The sequence below is a fragment of the Rhinolophus ferrumequinum genome, chromosome 19, assembly GCF_004115265.2.
Source record: "Rhinolophus ferrumequinum isolate MPI-CBG mRhiFer1 chromosome 19, mRhiFer1_v1.p, whole genome shotgun sequence".
Classification (NCBI taxonomy): Eukaryota; Metazoa; Chordata; class Mammalia; order Chiroptera; family Rhinolophidae; genus Rhinolophus; species Rhinolophus ferrumequinum.
In genome coordinates this window covers 47614041-47633871 of record NC_046302.1, presented here as the reverse complement: position 1 = coordinate 47633871, position 19831 = coordinate 47614041, and the positions used below count along the sequence as shown (strand labels likewise).

General features: G+C 45.7%; 1 protein-coding gene across 1 annotated transcript in view; it reads right to left on the bottom strand.

Annotated features, from left to right (window-relative positions):
- LOC117011989 (O-acyltransferase like protein) overlaps positions 1-19831 on the bottom strand; it is a 54765-nt gene that overhangs the window by 19778 nt on the left and 15156 nt on the right. The window contains exons 5-9 of the mRNA XM_033087912.1: positions 11912-12053; positions 10683-10909; positions 6529-6708; positions 5973-6075; positions 976-1077 (exon numbers count right to left, since the gene is read on the bottom strand). Of these exons, the coding sequence (XP_032943803.1) occupies positions 976-1077; positions 5973-6075; positions 6529-6708; positions 10683-10909; positions 11912-12053 (754 nt within the window). The remainder of the gene's footprint in view (positions 1-975; positions 1078-5972; positions 6076-6528; positions 6709-10682; positions 10910-11911; positions 12054-19831) is intronic.

The window sequence follows — 19831 nt, the reverse complement described above, 5'->3', positions numbered from 1 at the left end:
GAAGGCTTATTATGTTCATGCACTTTTCTCAGTTCTTCACATATATTATCTCATTTAATCCTCATGAGTCTAATTAAGTGATACCACGATTATCCCCATATTTGAGAAGAGAAAATTCAGGCACAGAAAGGCTGAGGCACTTGCTCAAAGTCACATAGCTGGTAAGGGATTGAGCCAGAACGCAAGTCGAGCTGACAAACTACAGAGCCAGATCATACCCACTCCATTTTATTAGCCCCAAAGACTGTCCCAACACTCCGCTTCCTGTTTTATAACAGTACAGTGTAACAAGAGGGGCACAGACCATGAGTGATGAGAGACGGGCTCGAGTTTGGCAATGAAACGGGATTTAGAAAATATATAAGGGGAGGGATTGGGTCACATGAGTTGAAGGTCTTTTTCTTCCTAAACTTCAACGGTCGTATGACATGCCTGCCCTTCTGCTCTCCCACTGATTCCACATTCTGGCCCAATTGTCATCCTTCTGCTCCAACTACCGACACATTTGTAAAGATCATCATCCTGCCTCCCTCTCAGCAGAACGACCACTGTGCCAAGTGCCCACATTCCCCTCTCCTGGTCGTATCTTATTTTATTTTTACTATTACCATTCGTACTCTTAGGTACAGGCTCCCAGTATTAACAACTTACAGGAGACATACCAATTCTCCTGTCGAATATATTCCATGAAAATTGACCGTGTTTATTGAAATCTGCTGCCCATCAGCCTGGGCATAAGGATGTTTTTGCTGGTTTAATATCGTTCAAATTCTATTAGGACAAATACCATGAAAACTGGTATCTTCCACTGGCCAAAGCCATTAAACCAGCAAAAACCAACTGTATTTAAAAAAGAAAACTATTCCTCTCAGCTTATGTTTCTTTGAAAATTCTGCCAAAAGAGGGTTAGAAACTAAAAAATAATAAGTTATTACGCTGCAATCATGAATTGAGAAATTATACACATATGCCTACCTCGTAAGGCGAGTGAAATAGTATCTGAGTATGACCTTAGCAGTTAATCCTTTTTCTGAAGTCTGTTGCATCTTTAACAATGACCTTGCACTTAACCAGCCACTGAAAGAGAGAGAATAGTCACAGGAATTACTTATCAGTGACACAGTTCACTGGTTCATTAATTTCGCTGTCTCTATCAAGATAGAATAAGTTACGCTGCAGTAACAAAACACCTCCAAGTCTTAAAACAACCACCATTTTCTTCTTGCTCATGCTACATGCCCACGGCCATTTGCTTTGGGGTCAGCAACTTCCTCCCTATGGACCCAGGCCAATGGAGCAGCCATTATGTCAAAGTTCACCAGTGATCGTGGCAGAGAACAAGATTGTCCTGGAGGGCCTCAAACCAGCAGTAACATGTCGTAGTCCAGAAGAGACATGTTTAAAGCTCTCAGCTTGATGATAATACCAGGTACCACTCTTTGGTCCGACCTAGTGACGAGTGATGAGACCTACCAACCCTAGTGGGTTCAGGAAGTACAATGTTACCAACCGCCTGGAGGGAGGAGAGCCAGAAATATTTGGTGAACACTAATGTCTGCCACCTTGGTCTGTGGCAATAACAACGTCGAGACCTTTCATTTCTGCAGCACCAAGTCACGTTCAAGTACTACCACTAATGGGGGTTGTTTTTGCTTCTTGAGCCATACCAAACTACGTTGCAATACATGTTTGTTGAGCGACTAATCAAATAGATGAATAAACAGCCTATTAGGTGAAACAGCCTATTAGTACCAATCCTGCGACTCAAAGACTGTTAACACAGGTTCCCAAGAGCCCAGTTAGAACTGTTAACCAACATATCCTGATGACAAATTCATTACTCAGAACGTTCAGCTAAAGAAATTGAGGCTATGCCTTTGAGTTATAACTTGATGGTGAGCAACTTTGTGAGTGAGTTTCCCAACCTTTTGATGTTTATACCAAGGACCCTTGTGGGTATTTCCCTAAGGAAGAAATGTATTTCCTGTTGCAAAAGGCCGTGAGAATTGGGCAGGAGTTGGAAGGGACCAGGGAAGATTGGAGAATGCCTTTATGCTCTGCCAGCTAGATGTCCCTTTGAAATGAAGCAAATAGGAGTCGCTATAACAGAAAGAAAATTTACAGTCTTCTAAGAAACAACACTGAGATGAGGGAGTAGGACAGCCAGTTCGGGTTCGGGAAAGAATATATCAGGGGCCTGAGCAAGCCTTTCTTTTCAATGTGACTGGCTCGCCCCCTGGCCCTCCCCTGGCCAGCCTGTTGCTAAGCAAGGCCTGGGTCTCGCTCTGGGTGCAGGCATGCACCGTCCCAGCCTTTACGCTCATGAAAGCTGGACAAAGGGAAAGGCTGGCAGGAAAACAAGAGCTGAGCAAGAGAACCCATTCCAGGAGGCTAAGGAGAGCCAGAGCCCTAAACAGACAGGGAAAGAATAACATCCTGCAGTAGAGACCTCGGAGGTCACCCTGAAAGGTAGACAAGGACGCTAAACCGTCACTAGCCAGCTATTCTTAACAAGAATCCGAAAGCTTTGGTTTTCTTATGTAAACCCATCAGTGGCCCGGTGGTGAAGATATGGTTTCAGCAAGAGGCAAACATTCTTTTTCACTTGTGATGCTAACTTTCCTAGTTGGGGGGGACTGGGGTAAGTTATTTCATCTCCAAACATCAACTTCCTCATTGGTACAAATGGACATGATACTGCTTCCGGCTTTATAGGTTTATTGTGAAAATTGTATGGGATACAAGATTTTAAGCTCTTAACATAATGACAATACTAGGTATCGCTACTGGTAATGTTTCCATCGTTCAAACAAAAAGTTTATTTTAAAGACTATGTGCCCTTTCTAAAGTAATACAATGAAAATTGGATGAAGGGGGAAAAATAGTTATGGAGACTGGCAATGAGAAATAAAGGCAAGTAGGGACTAAGGAAAGCAAGGCTAATTCAGGGGTTTAGGGTGGGGCCCGAGAATCTGCATTTCTAACAGTCTTCCAGATCATGCTGGTCCCCTGCCAGGGAGCAGGGACCAGACTCTCAGAAGCACTGGCAAAGGCACGGCCCTCTCCAGGCCCCAGGCCAAGCCTGGCAGGAGGTATTTACAATAAAGCGGGCATACATTTGTAGTTTTCTCAGACATTTGGAATTTCAGTAGCCTGGGTCTGTGTCTGGCTATCTCGGGACCGACCCAATGGCTTCTCACGTTCCCACTGATGGCCCAGGATGAGCAGTGGCCCCTCGTGCCCTGCATTCTTCCCTCCTGGGTCTAATTCCCCAGACTGAGTTTTGGCTTTGCTTCCAGCCATCCTGACCTGTCCTTGCCAGCCTCCCTCCCACGGCTTGGAGCTCAGCCAAGCAGTGCAGCGAGCATATGCTGTCTTTTTTGCCTTGTACTTACTAGTCCCCTTTGCAGGGAACAGAGGTCTGGTGTTTGCTGGGCTGTGGCCGGACCTCCTGACCCTCCAGGGCTGTCCCCGGTCTCCTGCAGTTGGGCTTCACCTGCCTGGCCAGACCCCGCTATGCCCTCTTGGAAAGTCAGGTGCCCAGTGGTCCCATATCTCTGCTGGGTTTGCTGCCAATGGTGGACTCTGATCCTTGCCTGTCTGAGCTACTCTCCATAATCACCTTAGCCACCTCCTAGCATGAGCTGTTGCCCTGGTGGACAGGCCTCAGCTCATTCTGTACCCTACTTTTTCTCTATTAGCCCCAAGAAATGATCATACTAGAGTCTTAAGATAAAACAATTAATAAACCATTTCAACAACTATTTACTGAGCAGTATGTATGCCTAACACCGCTTTTGGCTGTGGTGACAGCAATACACAAAACAGAAAAGATCCTACCTTATATTCTGTGGGGGGCAGGGTGGGGAGGGAGAGAGAAGGAGAAGGAGGAAGGAAAGGAAGGAAAGAAGGAAGGAAAGAAGGAAGGAAGGAAGAAAGGAAGGAAGGAAAGAAGGAAGGAAGGAAGGAAGGAAGGAAGGAAGGAAGGAAGGAAGGAAGGAAGGAAGGAAGGGGCAGCTATAATAGAGAAAGAGAAAACACAAATCAGGAAAAATGCAGGAGAGGGCTGGGTGGGTCTGTTTTAAATAGGGGGACATGAACAGCCGTGCTGTGAAGGTCTTCTCACTTCTTCCCTCCATTTCAGCCACCACCACCCAGTCCAAGCTTTATCATTTCTCACCTGAAATACAACAAATGTCCCCTGACTGATCTCCCTGCTTCCGGCTCTGCCCTTCTTAAATCTATTATTAACACGGGAGCCAGAGCGATCGTTTTAAAATGTTGGATCATATCACTTCCCAAATTAAAGCAATCTAGTGACTTCCCATAGCTTTGCTGCAAGGTCCTCCATGACTGACCCCCACGACCTCTCCTGCCTTCATCTCCCCACCCCCTCCCTCCCCCACCTGCACTAGGCTTCAGCCTCTTTCTGCTCCTTTATGGAGGCTCACTCTCTCCCGCCTTAACCCTTTTGTACTAGTTGCTACCTCTGCCTGAAACTGTCTTGTCTGGGGTTTTCCCATGTCCGGCTGGCTTCTTCTTGCCATCATTCAGTTCTCACATCTAATAGCCACACATCAAACAAGCCTTCTCCAACCTAGTCGAAACAGGTATATGTTCTCTCTCCTCCTTCTATTTCTTTCTTGATACTTATTACTATCAGATTGTTTCTTGTTTACTTATCTGTTTATTGCCGGTTTCACATGCATGGGTGCACACATGTACACACACACACACACACACACACACACGGAAGCACCATGGGATCCTTGTTTGTTTTATCCTCTGATGTATCCTCAAGGCCTAGAATAACGCCTGGCAAACAGACAATGAGTCGTGGTTGGATGGATGAATGCTTCGCATCTGATGAAAGAAGCTGCCGTCTACCATCACCACCTCCCTGTGAGGGAAGGCGTATTTAACCCAGAAGAGGGGAAGGCAGGTCCACCCCGTGGCTAAGACGTGGACTCCGGAGTCAGACCGCCGGGGTTTGCACCACAGGTTCACCAGCTCCATGCCCCTCAATCTCAGTGTCCCCCTCTTCAAAATGGAGCTTTTATGGTCTAGCCCCACAATGGAATATCACTCAGCCATAAAAAGGAACGAAGCACTGAGCCATGCTACAACATAGATGGACCTCAAAACCATCATGCTAAATGAACAAAGGCGGGCACAAAAGGCCACATATTATACAATCTTTTCATGTTAAATATCCAGAACAGGTAAATCCATAGATACTGTAAATCCACAGATTTCCAGGAACTGGGTGGAGGCAGGGCTGGGGAATAACTTCTTAACGGGAATGAGGTTTCCTTTGGAGGGGATGAAAATGTTTTGAAACTAGATAGAAATGGTGGTTGCACAACATGGCGAATGTACTAAATGCCACTGAACTATTCACTTTAAGTGCTAATTTTATATTATGTGAATTTCGTCCCAACGAAAACAATGGGGATTTTGACAACAGTCCCTATGGAATTGGGACATCACGAGGGTTAAATGGGGTGATGATGTAAAGTATGTAACACAGGGCCTAATGTTTACCAAACAACTCGGACATTTTACCTCGGGGTAGTCTATTTAAATAAATATAGCTTTATGAAACATCACACCGTTTTCTTTTCTTTTTTTCACATTTCACTGTAATGAGAACTGGAAACTTTATCATGGATTCACATCAGTACATAGACCAGAATTTAAGAATCACTGGCATAAACAATTTTGAGAAATAAACTCACTTTTTGTAAAAGGCCCATTTTTAGACAGCCATCTTAACTCATTTAATAAACTGAAAATGCCAAGGAGAGGGAGCTGTGATAACAGCTGACCAGGGATGGACAGGAGCCAACGCCAGGTGCGAAATGGGGCGCCATTCAGTTTTTCTCACTGAAGTGAGAACAGCAACACATAACGTACACACATCCCCAAACAAACAGCCATAAGCACAATAGCAGGAAAAAACACCATATTACCTGATCAGGAAAAATGTGTCAACCCCGAGATAGAATGGGCCGCTCCGAGAATACAGGTACAGTGGGTTTTTCAGCACTCTGGTTTTCCATTCAAGCACATTATCTGTAACCAACATAAAAAGCAGTGTCCATGGGTATAACAGAAAAAAATCGTGTGATCTCTCTTTTCAGAATAAGCCACTGGGAGAAAGCTAAGAAACATTGATTGAATACTAGTGCACAATATTTATGTCTGCTTGCCTGGTTTTGCAGCTAAAAAAATAATGTTAGTTTCTGGCTGCATGAATCCCCATGAGAGGAACCCAGCTCTTCGGACTATGAAAATACAACACTCAGGCATCACTATTTACCTGGTAACCAGGTACCTGATTTATACCTCAGAAGAGGTAAAGCTGCCACTGGACACTGGCCTGGGAAACTCACTGATGGGAGCTCACGGCTATGTCTCTAAAACAGAAGGAAGGCTGCTCAGGTGGAACGCGGCAGCCTCCCATCCGATGGCCCAAATGACCCCCTCTTCCTTGACTGCTCACAAAGGCTCATCAGTTCTCGGTACCCAAAGACAGCCATGCAGTCATCTGACTCGTGTGCCCAGACATGATCCAGAGGAGACTCAGGACTCGGACGCCATTCAGCGCAGAGCATGTGCCTCCTGGCATCGTGGTCGTCCAGATGGCCGGCACATTCTTCTGCCAAGAAAAGCATTTCAGGGCACGGTCCGCGGCTCCAAGAAATCCTGGGCGAGAGCAAATGTGTTAGTGCCCACCCTGAAAGCCAGACCAGCCCCACGCTGCCCCACAAACAAGAGCCAGGACGCACTGGAGATCTTGGCTGTCACCGGACGCTCCCTCGCTGTGACTCTGGACTGCTCAACTCAGTTTCCCATCGTCCCCTCTTGCCCTAGATGTGGACCTTTGGACTTGGTCTCCCTGCCCGTGAAACCTGACTTTCCCTAACAGACTCAATTTGAGGTTGGTGCCCACACTGCCTCCTATAGAATACACTGTCTCACTCAGGTGCCCAAATGCCAATGCTTGACCACAGTCCCATGTTACAGAGGGTGGAGGAGAAGAGAGCTCACACAGCGTTAGGAAGCCACAGGGAGCCAGCATGTTACTTGAAATGGCATCCTAGTACTCTCCCAAGAATGGACCCCTCGCAAATAACATCCCTACCTGTCAGGGTACCAGTATGAGAACAGAAGGTCAGGTGGCCCAGTGGCTAATGGTGTGACTTATAGTTAGATACTCCTGCCTCGGAGTCTGGCTGCCCCTTATGAGCTCTGTGACCTCTGGCAAGTGAATTAACTTCTCTGTGCCTGTTTCCACACCTGCAAAATGGGAATCAAAGCAGACCTCATACGCACAGGATTATCATGAAGAACAAATGAGATAATGTCACAGCTGTTATGCTCGCTATCTGAGGCCCTCTTGCTTTCAGAATGGGTAATCCTTTATACTTAATTTATTCCCTTTTTTAAAAAACTTAATTTAACTCATTCCGAGAGCCAACTGAGGGGCTGGAATTGCGAAACGAGAGCCTCCAAACTCAAGAGACTGCCTTGAAGAGACTCATATTTTCTCCTGGACATAGCTTTGTGCCTTAAACAGTGGGCACCAGAAGTCCTTGCAGAATTAAAACTCATTCACAAGCAAGAGCTGGCTTATAACCGAGCCCTGGAAATCTAAATCAATTTCTTAAATGGAAGAATGTGATTACCTAATATTTTGAGGTTTCAGTCGTAACGATGACTTTTCCGCCGGAGTCTTTCTCGGTGTGTCTGTCTGGAGGCACGCAGCTCAGCCTCTCATGTAGAGGCATTTCCACTCACCAAGAATTGGCAGGGCCACAGCACAGTCAGCAGTCCCCCTCCTCGTATCACCTGGCCCCCCACAGCCCCCTGAGGAGCCACAGGCTGCAATGGAGAGACACTGGGCCTGGGCCCCGCTGAGCTGCACCAAGGTTCTTCCCCTCCCTGAGCCTGTTGCCTCACTTTCAAATTCAGCACACTTTTTTGTCAGCGTTCTTGGGAGGATTCGACAATGTTTGTCAAACCTCTAGCCCAATGCAAATTGGCAAGTACATCCTGAATACATTTTGCTATCGTTATTCATTTTTCCTGTCTAAATTCCACTTGTGAGGCAACTTAACTAGCAGCAGCTTATAAAATCTTCTGAAAAGAACTGGTGTAAAGGAAAGGCAGTCTCTCTGAGCACCATTTCACCATCTCACTCATGTGTAAATGTTAAGTATTATAAAGCACAGGAACGCGGGGAGGAATGGATGAAATGATGCACGGGGTCAGTGGTTCTCAAAGTGGGGGTCCCTGGACCAGCAGTTTCAGCATCACCTGGGACCTTTTTAGAAACAGACAGTCCCAGGCCCTACCCCAGACTTACTCAGTCAGAACCTTTGGGGGTGACAAACCCTGCAGGAGATGCTGATACTCACCAGAGTTTGAGACCCGCTGGCCGTGACAGAACTTTAAACACCCTTGCGGTGACTTTGGACTCTCTGCGTTATTATCACGTAAGCAATGGACCCCAGAGCAAGAGCCCTGACCTCCAGGGGCTGAAATCCATCGCTATTTACTTCACGGCAACATCCTCAAACATTCGCTCACATTTTTTTCATCTAAATAGTAAAGGACAGGCTCCTGTTACAGGAAACCACTCTCAGCAAAGGCAGTGATTATTTGGAGGATAAAGAACCAGGACTTTCCAGAATACCCAACCTGGCTCTAAACCGCTGGAAGACTTCGTGGTCTTAGGTTGACTCGACTTGCTGGTGAGTGTAAAAGTGGAAAGAAGAAAATGCTGAACAGAGGGGGTCTCTCCACCTTGAGTTTTAGTTCTAGACATTCAGAAATGTGTTATTTTCCTCTGGTGGTATACGAAAAAAATTGCTACAGCCACAGAACAAGGAAACCCCCCATTTTGAGGTCATGGTTAAATGTAAGTTGCTGAAAAAGCTAACATAACCTTAGATCATAGAGCATTTCATTTTGGGTAAAGAACCTAAAGATTCAGTGGCCGAGTCTTGACACCACACCAGGTGTGTCTGCACTACATCTTGTGATTTGGCCTTAAAATGCAGGGCCCTGTGGGTCAGCCTCCTACTGGTGATCAGCAATGGTGGATTTTGTTAACTGTAGGCTCACCCTCCACCTGGCAATTAGAAGCAGCCCCCTGGAACCCAGCGGACCTCAGTGTGGTCAGTGTAGCAAGAGGTCATGGCCCCTACTCTTCCCCCATCTCCTGGCTTAACTGAAGAGAATGAGGAAAAGAACAACAAATTAGGAGGAGGTAAGTACATTATCTCATTTAATTCCTTCCACAAAACCCAGCGTATGCCCCCATTTTACACCTGTGGAAACTGAGGTACCCAAAGGTCAAAACCTGATGAAGAGCAGAGTTAGAAACCAAGGCAGGTGTGATTGGGGATTGCTAAGCTTGTGTTCTTTCTGCCTCGCGCACCACAGAACCTTCTACAGGGCAGCCAGGGAGCAGAGAGGGAGAATTCTTGAACCTCATCATGTGAGAAACAATTGAGGGGTTCTGAGATTTGGGGGAGGCCATCATAATTGTCCTCAAAATCTGATGGGGCTGCAATAGAAACAAGAGAGCAAGTAGATTTATTTTCTGAGGCCCCAGAGGGTAAAAGCAGGGCCCACGGGTAGAAATTACAGGGCAGCAGGGACTGACCATGGAAGCCTGACCATGAACCCTTCCCATCGTGGTGGGTGAAAGGGAACGAAACCAGCTTCTAATCCAGGAAGGACACTGCACGGGACCTCTAAGCCTTCAGCTCTTCTGTTATATCATCTTGATACGCACATATTTTTTGTTGTTTGGGGTTTTTGTTGGTGTTGCTGCTGTTACTGTTTTTGCCCGAAGATACAAACAGAATCTGATAAAAGCGTTACTATGCCTTCCACACTGGATGGATTCCCTAAAGCCCCTTTGTCACATACTCATACTCTTCTTGCGTTGAAATTTTGTCTTATTTTTATCCCCCTAGTTGGAGTAAAGGAAGGACCTAAAGGGACTCTCCCAAAAATTCTTTCATATGTTCTAAAGATATTTGCATGACAAGGCTATTCTTGTTTTAGGGAGTGTGTGTGCGCGCACGTTCTCTTTGCCTTGCCATATGGGTAAGTGGAAATGAAGGTAATACTGTTGATTTTTAACGAAAGCATAACACAGCGTGACTCACCGCCACCCAGCCTCTCACTGCACTCTGCCAGGTCATCTTTTTCTGGCTCAGATACACGCTGCCATGTTCTCATCAGCTATGTTGCATATTCATTGCCCTGCTTTGGTTTCTACAAATCATCTACCTTAGCGACGCCAGGAAGTTTCTATGCGGCATCTGTGTAGCTGAGACACTGAAAATAGACATTGTGATGGAATGGTTCTTTAGAGGGTTCCTATAGTAAAACCCAAGCTCTGCTGTGACCTAGTCTTTGAGTAGCACAAAAACACACTGGATGATTGTACCCAAGAAACACAGCAGCGTTTTTAGTGACCTCGCCTTAACACACTGATGGTAAACAAAGACTAAATTGTGAAGAGCAGAGACCCAGCCTCCACGCTGGCATTTCGAAGCCACTGGGCATTCACTAGACTCCAGCATGGAAGGAATTATTTTCCAATTTCATACTCATCAAAATCACCTCTCATGAGTGTCTTAGTTGATTAAAATGCCTACTTTTTCCTCTGCCCGGGGTTCCTGACAATGAGAGATGGGCCAGGCAACGCATCCATCGGATTCTGTGGCTTTGTTCACTCCTCTCCAGCTCTCTCAAAGGCAGACTCCCGTAAAGAGCCGAAGGTGTCTCGTGTGCAGGGGACGCCCTGTGGTCCGACCCCCACCCCCTGGCCGCCACGTACAGAGTTCCAGCCAGAGGAAGAACGAGGCCGAGGAGGGTGAGGAAGCTGCAGGGAAAAGACACACAGGTGTGGCCAAGGTCCTGCACACCAAACCCTCAGTCAGACACAGAGGACACAGTCTCACAGAAACAAAACCACTGAACTCCTACTAGAATATAGGTAAATCGTTAACCCTTTTAAGCGTTGGAAGTACCTTTCTGAGAATACACAACTGAAAGAAATTACAAAGTAAAAGATTCATGGATTTCACTGAACTCATTATAATTGTAAAACAGTAATCATAAAGAAAGAAACAAAAAAGAAAGCAAAACACTCAGGAAGATACTTGCAGCTGATATGGGTAAGGATTCACGTCCTTTTTCTATATAATGAACTTTAAAAATCCTTAAGAACCCAACAAATACACACATGGAAAGGGGAGTGAAGAGTATGCATAGCAGATAAACGAACAGAAAAAAAAAAACCTGCATTACCAATTTTTAAAAATGTGAATTAAACCAATTTATATGTCTATCAAATTGGTACTGGTTTTTATAAAGGTAGCTTTGGATGTTGGTAACAGGGTGACAAAACAGATGTGGACGTCTCCTACTGGGGCAGTTTAAATGAGGTTTTTCAGGAAAGCACTTTATCAAAGGATTTGCACTCAGGACCAGCACTTCTATTAGTTTTTCCTAAGGAACAATGCAAGCTGCAAACAAGAAGTAACAGGCAAGTCTGCTGCTGAGGTGTTTGTGGGAGAAGCAACGCCTCGAATAAGAGAAATTAACCTTCAGTGGGCACATGACAGGAAGAGGAATATTTCGGGACAGGATACATCTCTCAGTGACCCTGAAACCCAGTTATGTCTGGGTGTGGCCAACCTCCCTCTTGAACACCTGCGAATTTTCTTGTTTAAGGGAAACGGTGATCTCTCTGCACACAGGCAGCACGGGCCAGACATCATTCACTGACTAAAAGTTAAATGGCTAAGTGTAGTTGGTGAGTAGAAGTTGATAAAACAGACTTGACATATATGCCAACCAGTACGGAGACGCCAGTACTCACAGACACACGGCAACAAACGTGTCGACGTGGAACCTTCCAGTAGCACAGGTGGCCACACTCCCACCAGACGAAGAGGAAGAATTCATTGTAAAGAGAGAAAGAGGAGGAGCCAAAAATGAAGCATCTCTGAATCTTAAAATATCTACCAAGAAACAAACAAAAAAAAAAGGATTGTATTAATAATACTTTACTTGGCAATAAATACTTTATACTTTTCCAAGAGCTTTCATATCTGTTATTTCAAAACACAACTTTGACATCAAAAAGGGCAGCTGGGTTTTAATATATCTGATTTTATGGGGAAAATAGGGCACGAAGATGCTGAAACTCACGGAACTAGAAACTTTTAGCACAGCTGGAGGTGGACCACGGGTCTCCTGAACTCTCACCCTTCCCAGACTCTCGCTTCCTTTCCCAACACACAGCACTGGGAATGACAGTCCTAAAAAGGCAACATTGCCAGCTCAGATCTATTTGCGAACAGGTCCCCACAGAGAGACAAAAGAAACATGGGCTGGAACAATATGATGAAAGCCCACGAGCTAGGGAAAGGTGCTGTCTGAAACAACGTAAGACACAGCTAATCAGCCACCGCAAGAAAGAGTTTATAAGGATATTAGTGGTAAGACGAGGGTGGTGGTCTCAGATTATAACCCATCTCAGAATTACCTGGAAGGCCTGGTGAATGGATTCTTCCTGCCTCTCCTCCCTGCAAGCTTCTGATCCCGTAGGTCCAGGATGGGACCCGAGAACCTGCCTTTCTAACAAGTTCCCAGGTGTTTGTACTGCTAATCAGAGTGCATACTTTGAGGACCACAGGACCAGGGGACTTCCAAATCCTCTGCAAAGTAGGGGGCCACCGCACGGTTTGACAAAATAGCAATGCCAATTATAAGTAACAAAATACACTGCTGTTTATTAAGTGCCCACTAGATATGAAACACATTTTTTTTTAATTATTATTATTTTTTTTATTAAATTTATTGGGGTGACAATTGTTAGTAAAATTACATAGATTTCAGGTGTGCAATTCTGTATCACATCATCTATAAATTACATTATGTGTTCACCATCCAGAGTCAGTTCTCCTTCCATCACCGTATACTTGAGAAACACATTTTGGTCCTTATTTCTAATCAATCCATCAACAACTGTGCGAGTAGCTATTAGTCACCTTATTTTACAGACAAGAAAAATTCTCCTTGGATAAGATCATGAACTGAAGCATAGCGGTTAAGAATAAAGGTTCTGCAGTTTGGGACCCTGCATCCACCCCTTACTATATGACCATGGGCAAGTTACTGCTTCACTCCGTGCCTCAGTTTCCGCCTTGGTAAATGGAGAGAATAGTACCTACCTCCTAGGGTTGTTGTGAGAACTAAATGAAGCAATGAGTATAACACATTTAGAAAGTGCCTGGCATGTAGTAAGAGCTCAATAAATGTTGGTTATCTTTTGTCTTTATTATTATTGCTGCTAAGTGGCAGGGCCAGAACTCAGACCGGGGGTCGGGGTGAAGGGTATGAACTTGAAGGATGTGGTCTTCTTATTTCCTCATCCTACCTCATCTCACCACACCACATTGCCTAGACTTACATTCAGGAGGCTTGGGCTTGAGCCAGCTTGCTGTGTGACCCTGGGCAAGTCACTTCACCTCGCTGGGTCTCATTTCCTCATCTGCATAATAAGAAAGGGTGGTCTGGACACAATGTATTCTAATGTCCATTCCACCTCCAACACCCACTGCTCCCATGAGTGTGACCAAAGGGTTTCTGAAATGTCCAAATAGGCCACTAGAAGATCAACAAAACGTGATTAAGGGTAAGGACAAGGACAAAGAGTTGTCCGTGTGTCCTCAGCACTGGCCGAGAGTGAGGTCGCTCCATCCAAGGGGTCCCCACAGGGGACATGGCAGCAGAATTCCTCATTCTCCAGTTCCACTTGCTCTGAACTGACGCTCCCCAAGCTACTTCCTGGTAGTATCTGAATTTCCCAAATAAACTCTTCCACTGAAAAAGAAGTGTACTGACCAGCAGACATGGCTGTTCCCCTTGGAAGTTCTATTTCTAACTTTTAAGGAATCAGCTGGCATTTTATCTTGTTAATCAACCACTCATTTAGAGCGTCTGGGCATGTGAATCAGGCCCCCAGCCTGATGACTCTGGATAAACTGAGAAAATCAACTTCCTGGGCCAATGGAGCAAAGCTCTGTCCCTGTGGGAACCTCCTGCAGACAACGTGCGAGGCCACAGCAGCCAGAACCTTCCTTTGTCATCTTTAACTGCACAGCACATCTCGAGGACACAGAGAATCAAAAACCAAGATGTGAAAACTCTGTAGCTTACCTACACATTTTTTTTAGATTGAATTTAGGGCCTACAATGCAACAAAATGTAGAAGACAACAGAATTAGGAATAAAAAGAATAGATATACCTCTGGGCTTCTGATTACATTTCCTTCAACTTCCATTGTTTTTTAAAATGTACTTTTTGTTAGATCCGAACCCTCACTTCCCACAAAGCACAGGCTTAACCGCAGCCCCAGAAAAATGAGCTCCCATCATCTCCAATGATGGTATTTCTACATCTAAATCATAGAGAAGCGGCCTCACAGGCCCCAGAGCCGATCAAAGCAAGTTGCAGAGCTGGCCTCACGTCCGTTGTCCCCGGAATCTCCTCCGGCATAGTCAGCAGTCTGCCTGAGGATGAGCCCTGAAGTGCTGAGCAACGGTGTCCAGACCCCAAAGGACACAGGAGGCCAGGTCCTCGCTGCTGGGCGGGCAACCTGGATGGCGACGACTCCTCTGGCCACAGGTTAACACTGCCTCCTACCCCACGGATGGTCCGGGCTGGACCCTCACAAAGTGCCGTTCCTGCCTCTGCCCTGCTCCATCACCGCACACACTCTGGAGTGTGGCCGTGACTGTTACACCTCTAAGCAGCTCCAGCCCAGCCAAGAAGCCAGAACAACGCTGGGAGAGAGAGAAAGAGAGAGAGAAAGAGAGAGAAAGAGTGAGAGCGGGCGAGCTGGGGAGGTCCGAGAAAGGGTGAACCTGATTCCACTGAAGGCAGCAGCCGCCTTGGCCTTCAGACACTAAGGCCCATTCTTCACATTTCCCCCGGGGCAGGAATACTTGGCTCGTCCACAGAATCTCAGCCCCAACACCCCAGCTCCCGGCCCACCTCGTCTCTCTTCGCACGCTCTGTTCTTGCAGCACCAAGCCCTTCCGCGCAGGAATGTGGACAACCTATGCTCCACCCCTTCACCCCCAACCCTGCAGTCACTCCCTAGAGGGGGCTGGGCGCCAGCTGGGCAGGCAAGTCTGGGGTCCTAGACACCCAGAATGTGAACTGGAAGGGAAGGGGCAGGCTCCAGGTGGGCATGTCCTCTTGGCCCTACAGGCGCCCCCTGATGGGGAGGACACCCAGAGGAAAGCCGGGGGCGGGGTCCCTAAGGTTGGGCGCCCAGGACAGGACCCGTCTTGCCCAGGTGTGAGAGCCACACTGCAGACATCTCTTCCCCTTCCTCCAAAGCATCCACCCTCCTCTCATGTGGATCACAAGACTCTGGAGATTCTCAGGGTAAGGTCAGGAGGAGAAGAAAATGAGAAGAGAATTGAGCCCTACAGGTCCCAAAATCAAATTCAAAGGGACTTTGAAAAGAGACTGGTATGGATGGAATTTGGTCCCCCCAAAATTCACCTGTTAAAGCCCTGAGACCCCCACCAGTACTTCAGAGTGTGGCTGTATGTGGAGGTAGAGCCTTGAGACCAGTGATTAAGTTAAAATGAGGCCCCTGAAGTGTGCCCTAATGCAAGCCAACTGGCATCCTTCTGCAAAGAGGAAATTTGGAACCAGACGTGTGAGCACAGGGAGGAAGGACCATGTAAAGACACAGTAAGAAGGCGCCATCTGTGAGCCAAGGGCAGAGGCCTCATGACAGACCAACCCTGTCAGCATCTTCATCTTGGGTCTCCAAAGATGTGAGAAATAACGTTTCTTTTGTTTGAGCTCCGCAGGCTGCGGGATTTCATTAAGGCAGCCCTGGAAAATAAACACGGGGGCCCACCAAATCGCTGTGCTCAGTGAGGCAGCTATTGGACTGGGAACCAGGCCAAGACTCTTAGGAACGAGGCTCCCCGTGGACGGTTGGGTTTGCTGGACTTGGCCACCTGCTGACCCAAGTCAGTGTGCTCAGGTCCCAGCAGCACCGAGGAAAAGCACTCAGGCCTGGCTCTGAATCCTGCCATGGGAAATAAAACCCACTGGCGGCCCACGCACATTCAGTCACCCTTCAGTGTCTACACTGTGCCAGATTCCGGGTCTACACAGGAAAGGATGAAACTTTTATTTGAAGCTTTTGTTTGGTCTGTCTCCCACCTCATCATGTCCCTCCCACCTCTTCACTCACACAGGCCAACTCAAGTTCTTGTTACAAACTCCACCTTTCAACCTCTCCAGTGCGTTTCTCTTTCCCCTGCACCCCAAAGCTCTTCTACATGTCTGCCCGCCCCCAGCACTCAGTGTGAGACTGAGCATTTATTTCCTGAGGGTTTCCCAACAGCTTTGGGCACACACACTTTTCTTACTCTCTGAATTCTGGGTTTCCCAAAATGAGGAACTCCCAACTGTGTTGACGGTCCCCGGTGCACACACGTGATGTCTCACACAAGGGCCAGATATAAAAATGTTGTCTGAATTAAACGGAGAACAGAAAATGGTATCCTGTGAAATGTTTTGGATTCCTGTTGCGTCCTTAATGCAAAGGCACTTCCATTAAGTGGGTGATTCAAGGAGTTATTATTAGAATAGCTCCACTTTCTCAATCAGCACACAGGGAAGCCAAGAGAGATTGTCGTGGGGAAAGAAGTCAACCGGTGAAGTTCTAACACCATTGTTCTACAATGGGGACCTCATCATTCTAATTCTAATCCCCAAAGCAAGATGAAATTAGCCTAATAGAGAGAGCATAGGAAAGAGGGCAGTTTACAGCATATTGTAAGGGACTGTGAAACATTGATTGTACGCAGCTCAGTACCCAGTGCTTTGGGCCACTGCAAATGGAGCCACTGTAATCACCCTGTGATGTTCTAAAATTTCCATCAGGACAGGAGACAGACTGAGAGGGTCCCTAAGAACGGAAACACGCAGCCCTTCAAAGTTGAGTCTACATAAAGTTTGCTAACTCGATGTTAATAGACCCTTAAACCAAGCCCCTTCTTTTTCAGATCTGGCTGTCCCTGTGACCAGAGAAGGTCCTTTGCCTCACGATTAAACTTCAGTCAGATTTGTCTAATGTTTATCAAGCATGTTCTAAGTCCAGAAACTTGGACTAAGTCACTACCCTTTCACCTTCCTTCCTGTTGTGTTCAAGGGACCTCAGATAATCTAGCCAAACTAGGAAACTAGGTATTAGGTAGTTTTCTGTGTTGAACTGTGTCCCCTCCAAAAGGTTCAAACCTTAACCCCCAGAACTATGAATGTGAACTTATTTGGTTGGAAACAGGGTCTTTGCAGATATAATCAACTTAAGCGGAGGTCATACTAGGTTAGAGTGGACCCTAAATCCAGTATGATTTTTGTCCTTACGCAACGTGGGAAATTTGGATACAGAGAGACACACAGAACAGAACACCACATAATGACAGAGGTAGAGAGATTAGAGTGATGCATCTTTAACCACCCAGGTTATCGTACTTTGTTACAGGATCCTGAAGGGGAGGAGAACACGTCACCCCAAACTGCCCAAAGAAATGAGATGGGAGCCTTGCTCAGAAAAAGAGCTATTACCAGAGATAACTTTTATCTGAATGACCTACCTGTATGACAAGGCAAACATCGAAGTGGCAATACCTGCTCTTCTTAGTGCCCTCTGAATTATTCTCCTCTCCTTTGAAGCCCCAGACCCCTATCTCATTCTTTACTTCAGGATGGCATATAAACCTCAACTGCCTGACTTGCCCTTGAGTTTCACATTTTTATGGGGCAAGGATATGTACAAAATTAAAAATTTGCTTTTTCTCCTGTTAATCTGTCTTCGGTCAATTTAATTATTCGATCAGCCAAAGAACCTAGAAGGGTAAAAGGAACATTTTTTCCTCCCCGACAATCACTAGGAAATGGAACACAGTAAGTGACACTGGAATATGCAGATATGAATTGTTCGGGCCTATAACTGGGTTTGTAAACATCACACCCAAATTTTATCTAGAATCGCAACACTCTGGTGCTAATGTATTTTCATTCTCAAGTCTGTTGGTTGACATTTTTGTAACACCCTATGGCACCTACACCGTGCAGCTTTTGGCAATATGTTCTGCCCGCCCAGAATCTTTTCCTCTCTCTCTCTGCAACCCTGGGCTCACTTCTTCTTGGCTTCGCTGCTGCAGTGCCCACGTGCTGGCTCCCTGCCCCCCTGCTCTAGATGAGTCAAATCATCTTCCTCCTGTGATTGCAGATCTGGTTGCCCCCATGTCTCTAGAGGAAATATTGACAACTCCATCAAAAAGCTTTTAAGGAATAGCTGACAAATCCTTTCCAGATGGGGACCTTTTTCACCCCTGGGCAAAGACGCTCCCATTTCTATCTGCTGCCTCTGTGCAGATGCTAGAGAAATGCCGTGGCAGTGATGACTAAATTCCACAAATATATCTACCAAGTCAGCTCTGCTTACCCTACCCAGGGCCCTTCCTTTTTCCAGTTCCTCAGAGAATCATCAACATGTCTTTGCAAAAGAGAACAAATTGGTAGTTGCCTATGGGAGGGGAGTTGGGGGGAATGTGTGGTGAAAAAGGGAAAGGGATTAAGAAGTACAAATTTCCAGTTATTAAAATAGTCATGGAGAGGTAAAGTATAGCATAGTGGACTATAGTCAATAATATTGTAATAACAATGTATGGCGTCAGATGGATACTAACTAGGCTTATGGAGTGATCGCAATTACTTTTCCATCAACCTAATATATAAAGGTCTAATCACTATGTTATACACCTGAAACTAATATAATATTATATGTCAATTGTAATTGAAAAATAAATAAAAAATATATCTTTGTATTGATAGTAGTTTCTGACCTTCCATTTTATTCTAACGTCAACTCTGACTAACAAGCTTAGCCTTACGTAAAACTAGGCTAAACTGAGAAAACTCTTAAATAATAATGAGCATTAACTCAGACTTAGGGAGTCATTTATTCACTTGAAATGCTAATTTAATAAGAACTCTGCAAATTTATTTTTGTTGCTAGGATAATTGTGACTTATCCAACAAGAATTGAAATTGGAATTTGATTTATAACAATCGGTTTTCTTTTTAACAGCACATAATATGTTTGGCTAGATACATGGATCACATATGGGAAGCTGTAGGGATAATCAGAAATTCGGAGGACAGCTTGCGGTTATTGAAAACTAATTGCAATATCAATATTTAAAAGAGGACGCTTAATAATGTGTGTGATAGTGTGATACGATAAGAAATATATATATATTTGGTCTTCATCCCCAGTTCCTGGTACAGCGGTCCTAAAACCCTTGGAATTTTCTGAGCGCTGGGGGTGGGAAGAGCTTCTGTTGTTATTCATAATGAGCCCCTTTCATCATACTTGACGTTATGCTAATAAGGTCACTCTAGGAGGTTGGGGGCTGGTTGCCAGAAGGACCAGCCATGTCATTGAAGGGTTGGAAGTTTCAGCCCCATCCCTGACCTGTGGGGAGAGAAGCCGGTTGGGGACTGAATGATCACCAATCGCCAGTGATTTAATCAACTATGCCTACATAATAGGACATGAATTCTCTGTGTCCCTTTCCACACACTTTGCCCTTCCATTTGGTTGTTACTGAGTTTTGTTCTTTATAATAAGCCATTAATAGTGAGTAAAGTGTTTCCCTGAGTTCTGTCCTGTTATAGCAAATTATCGAA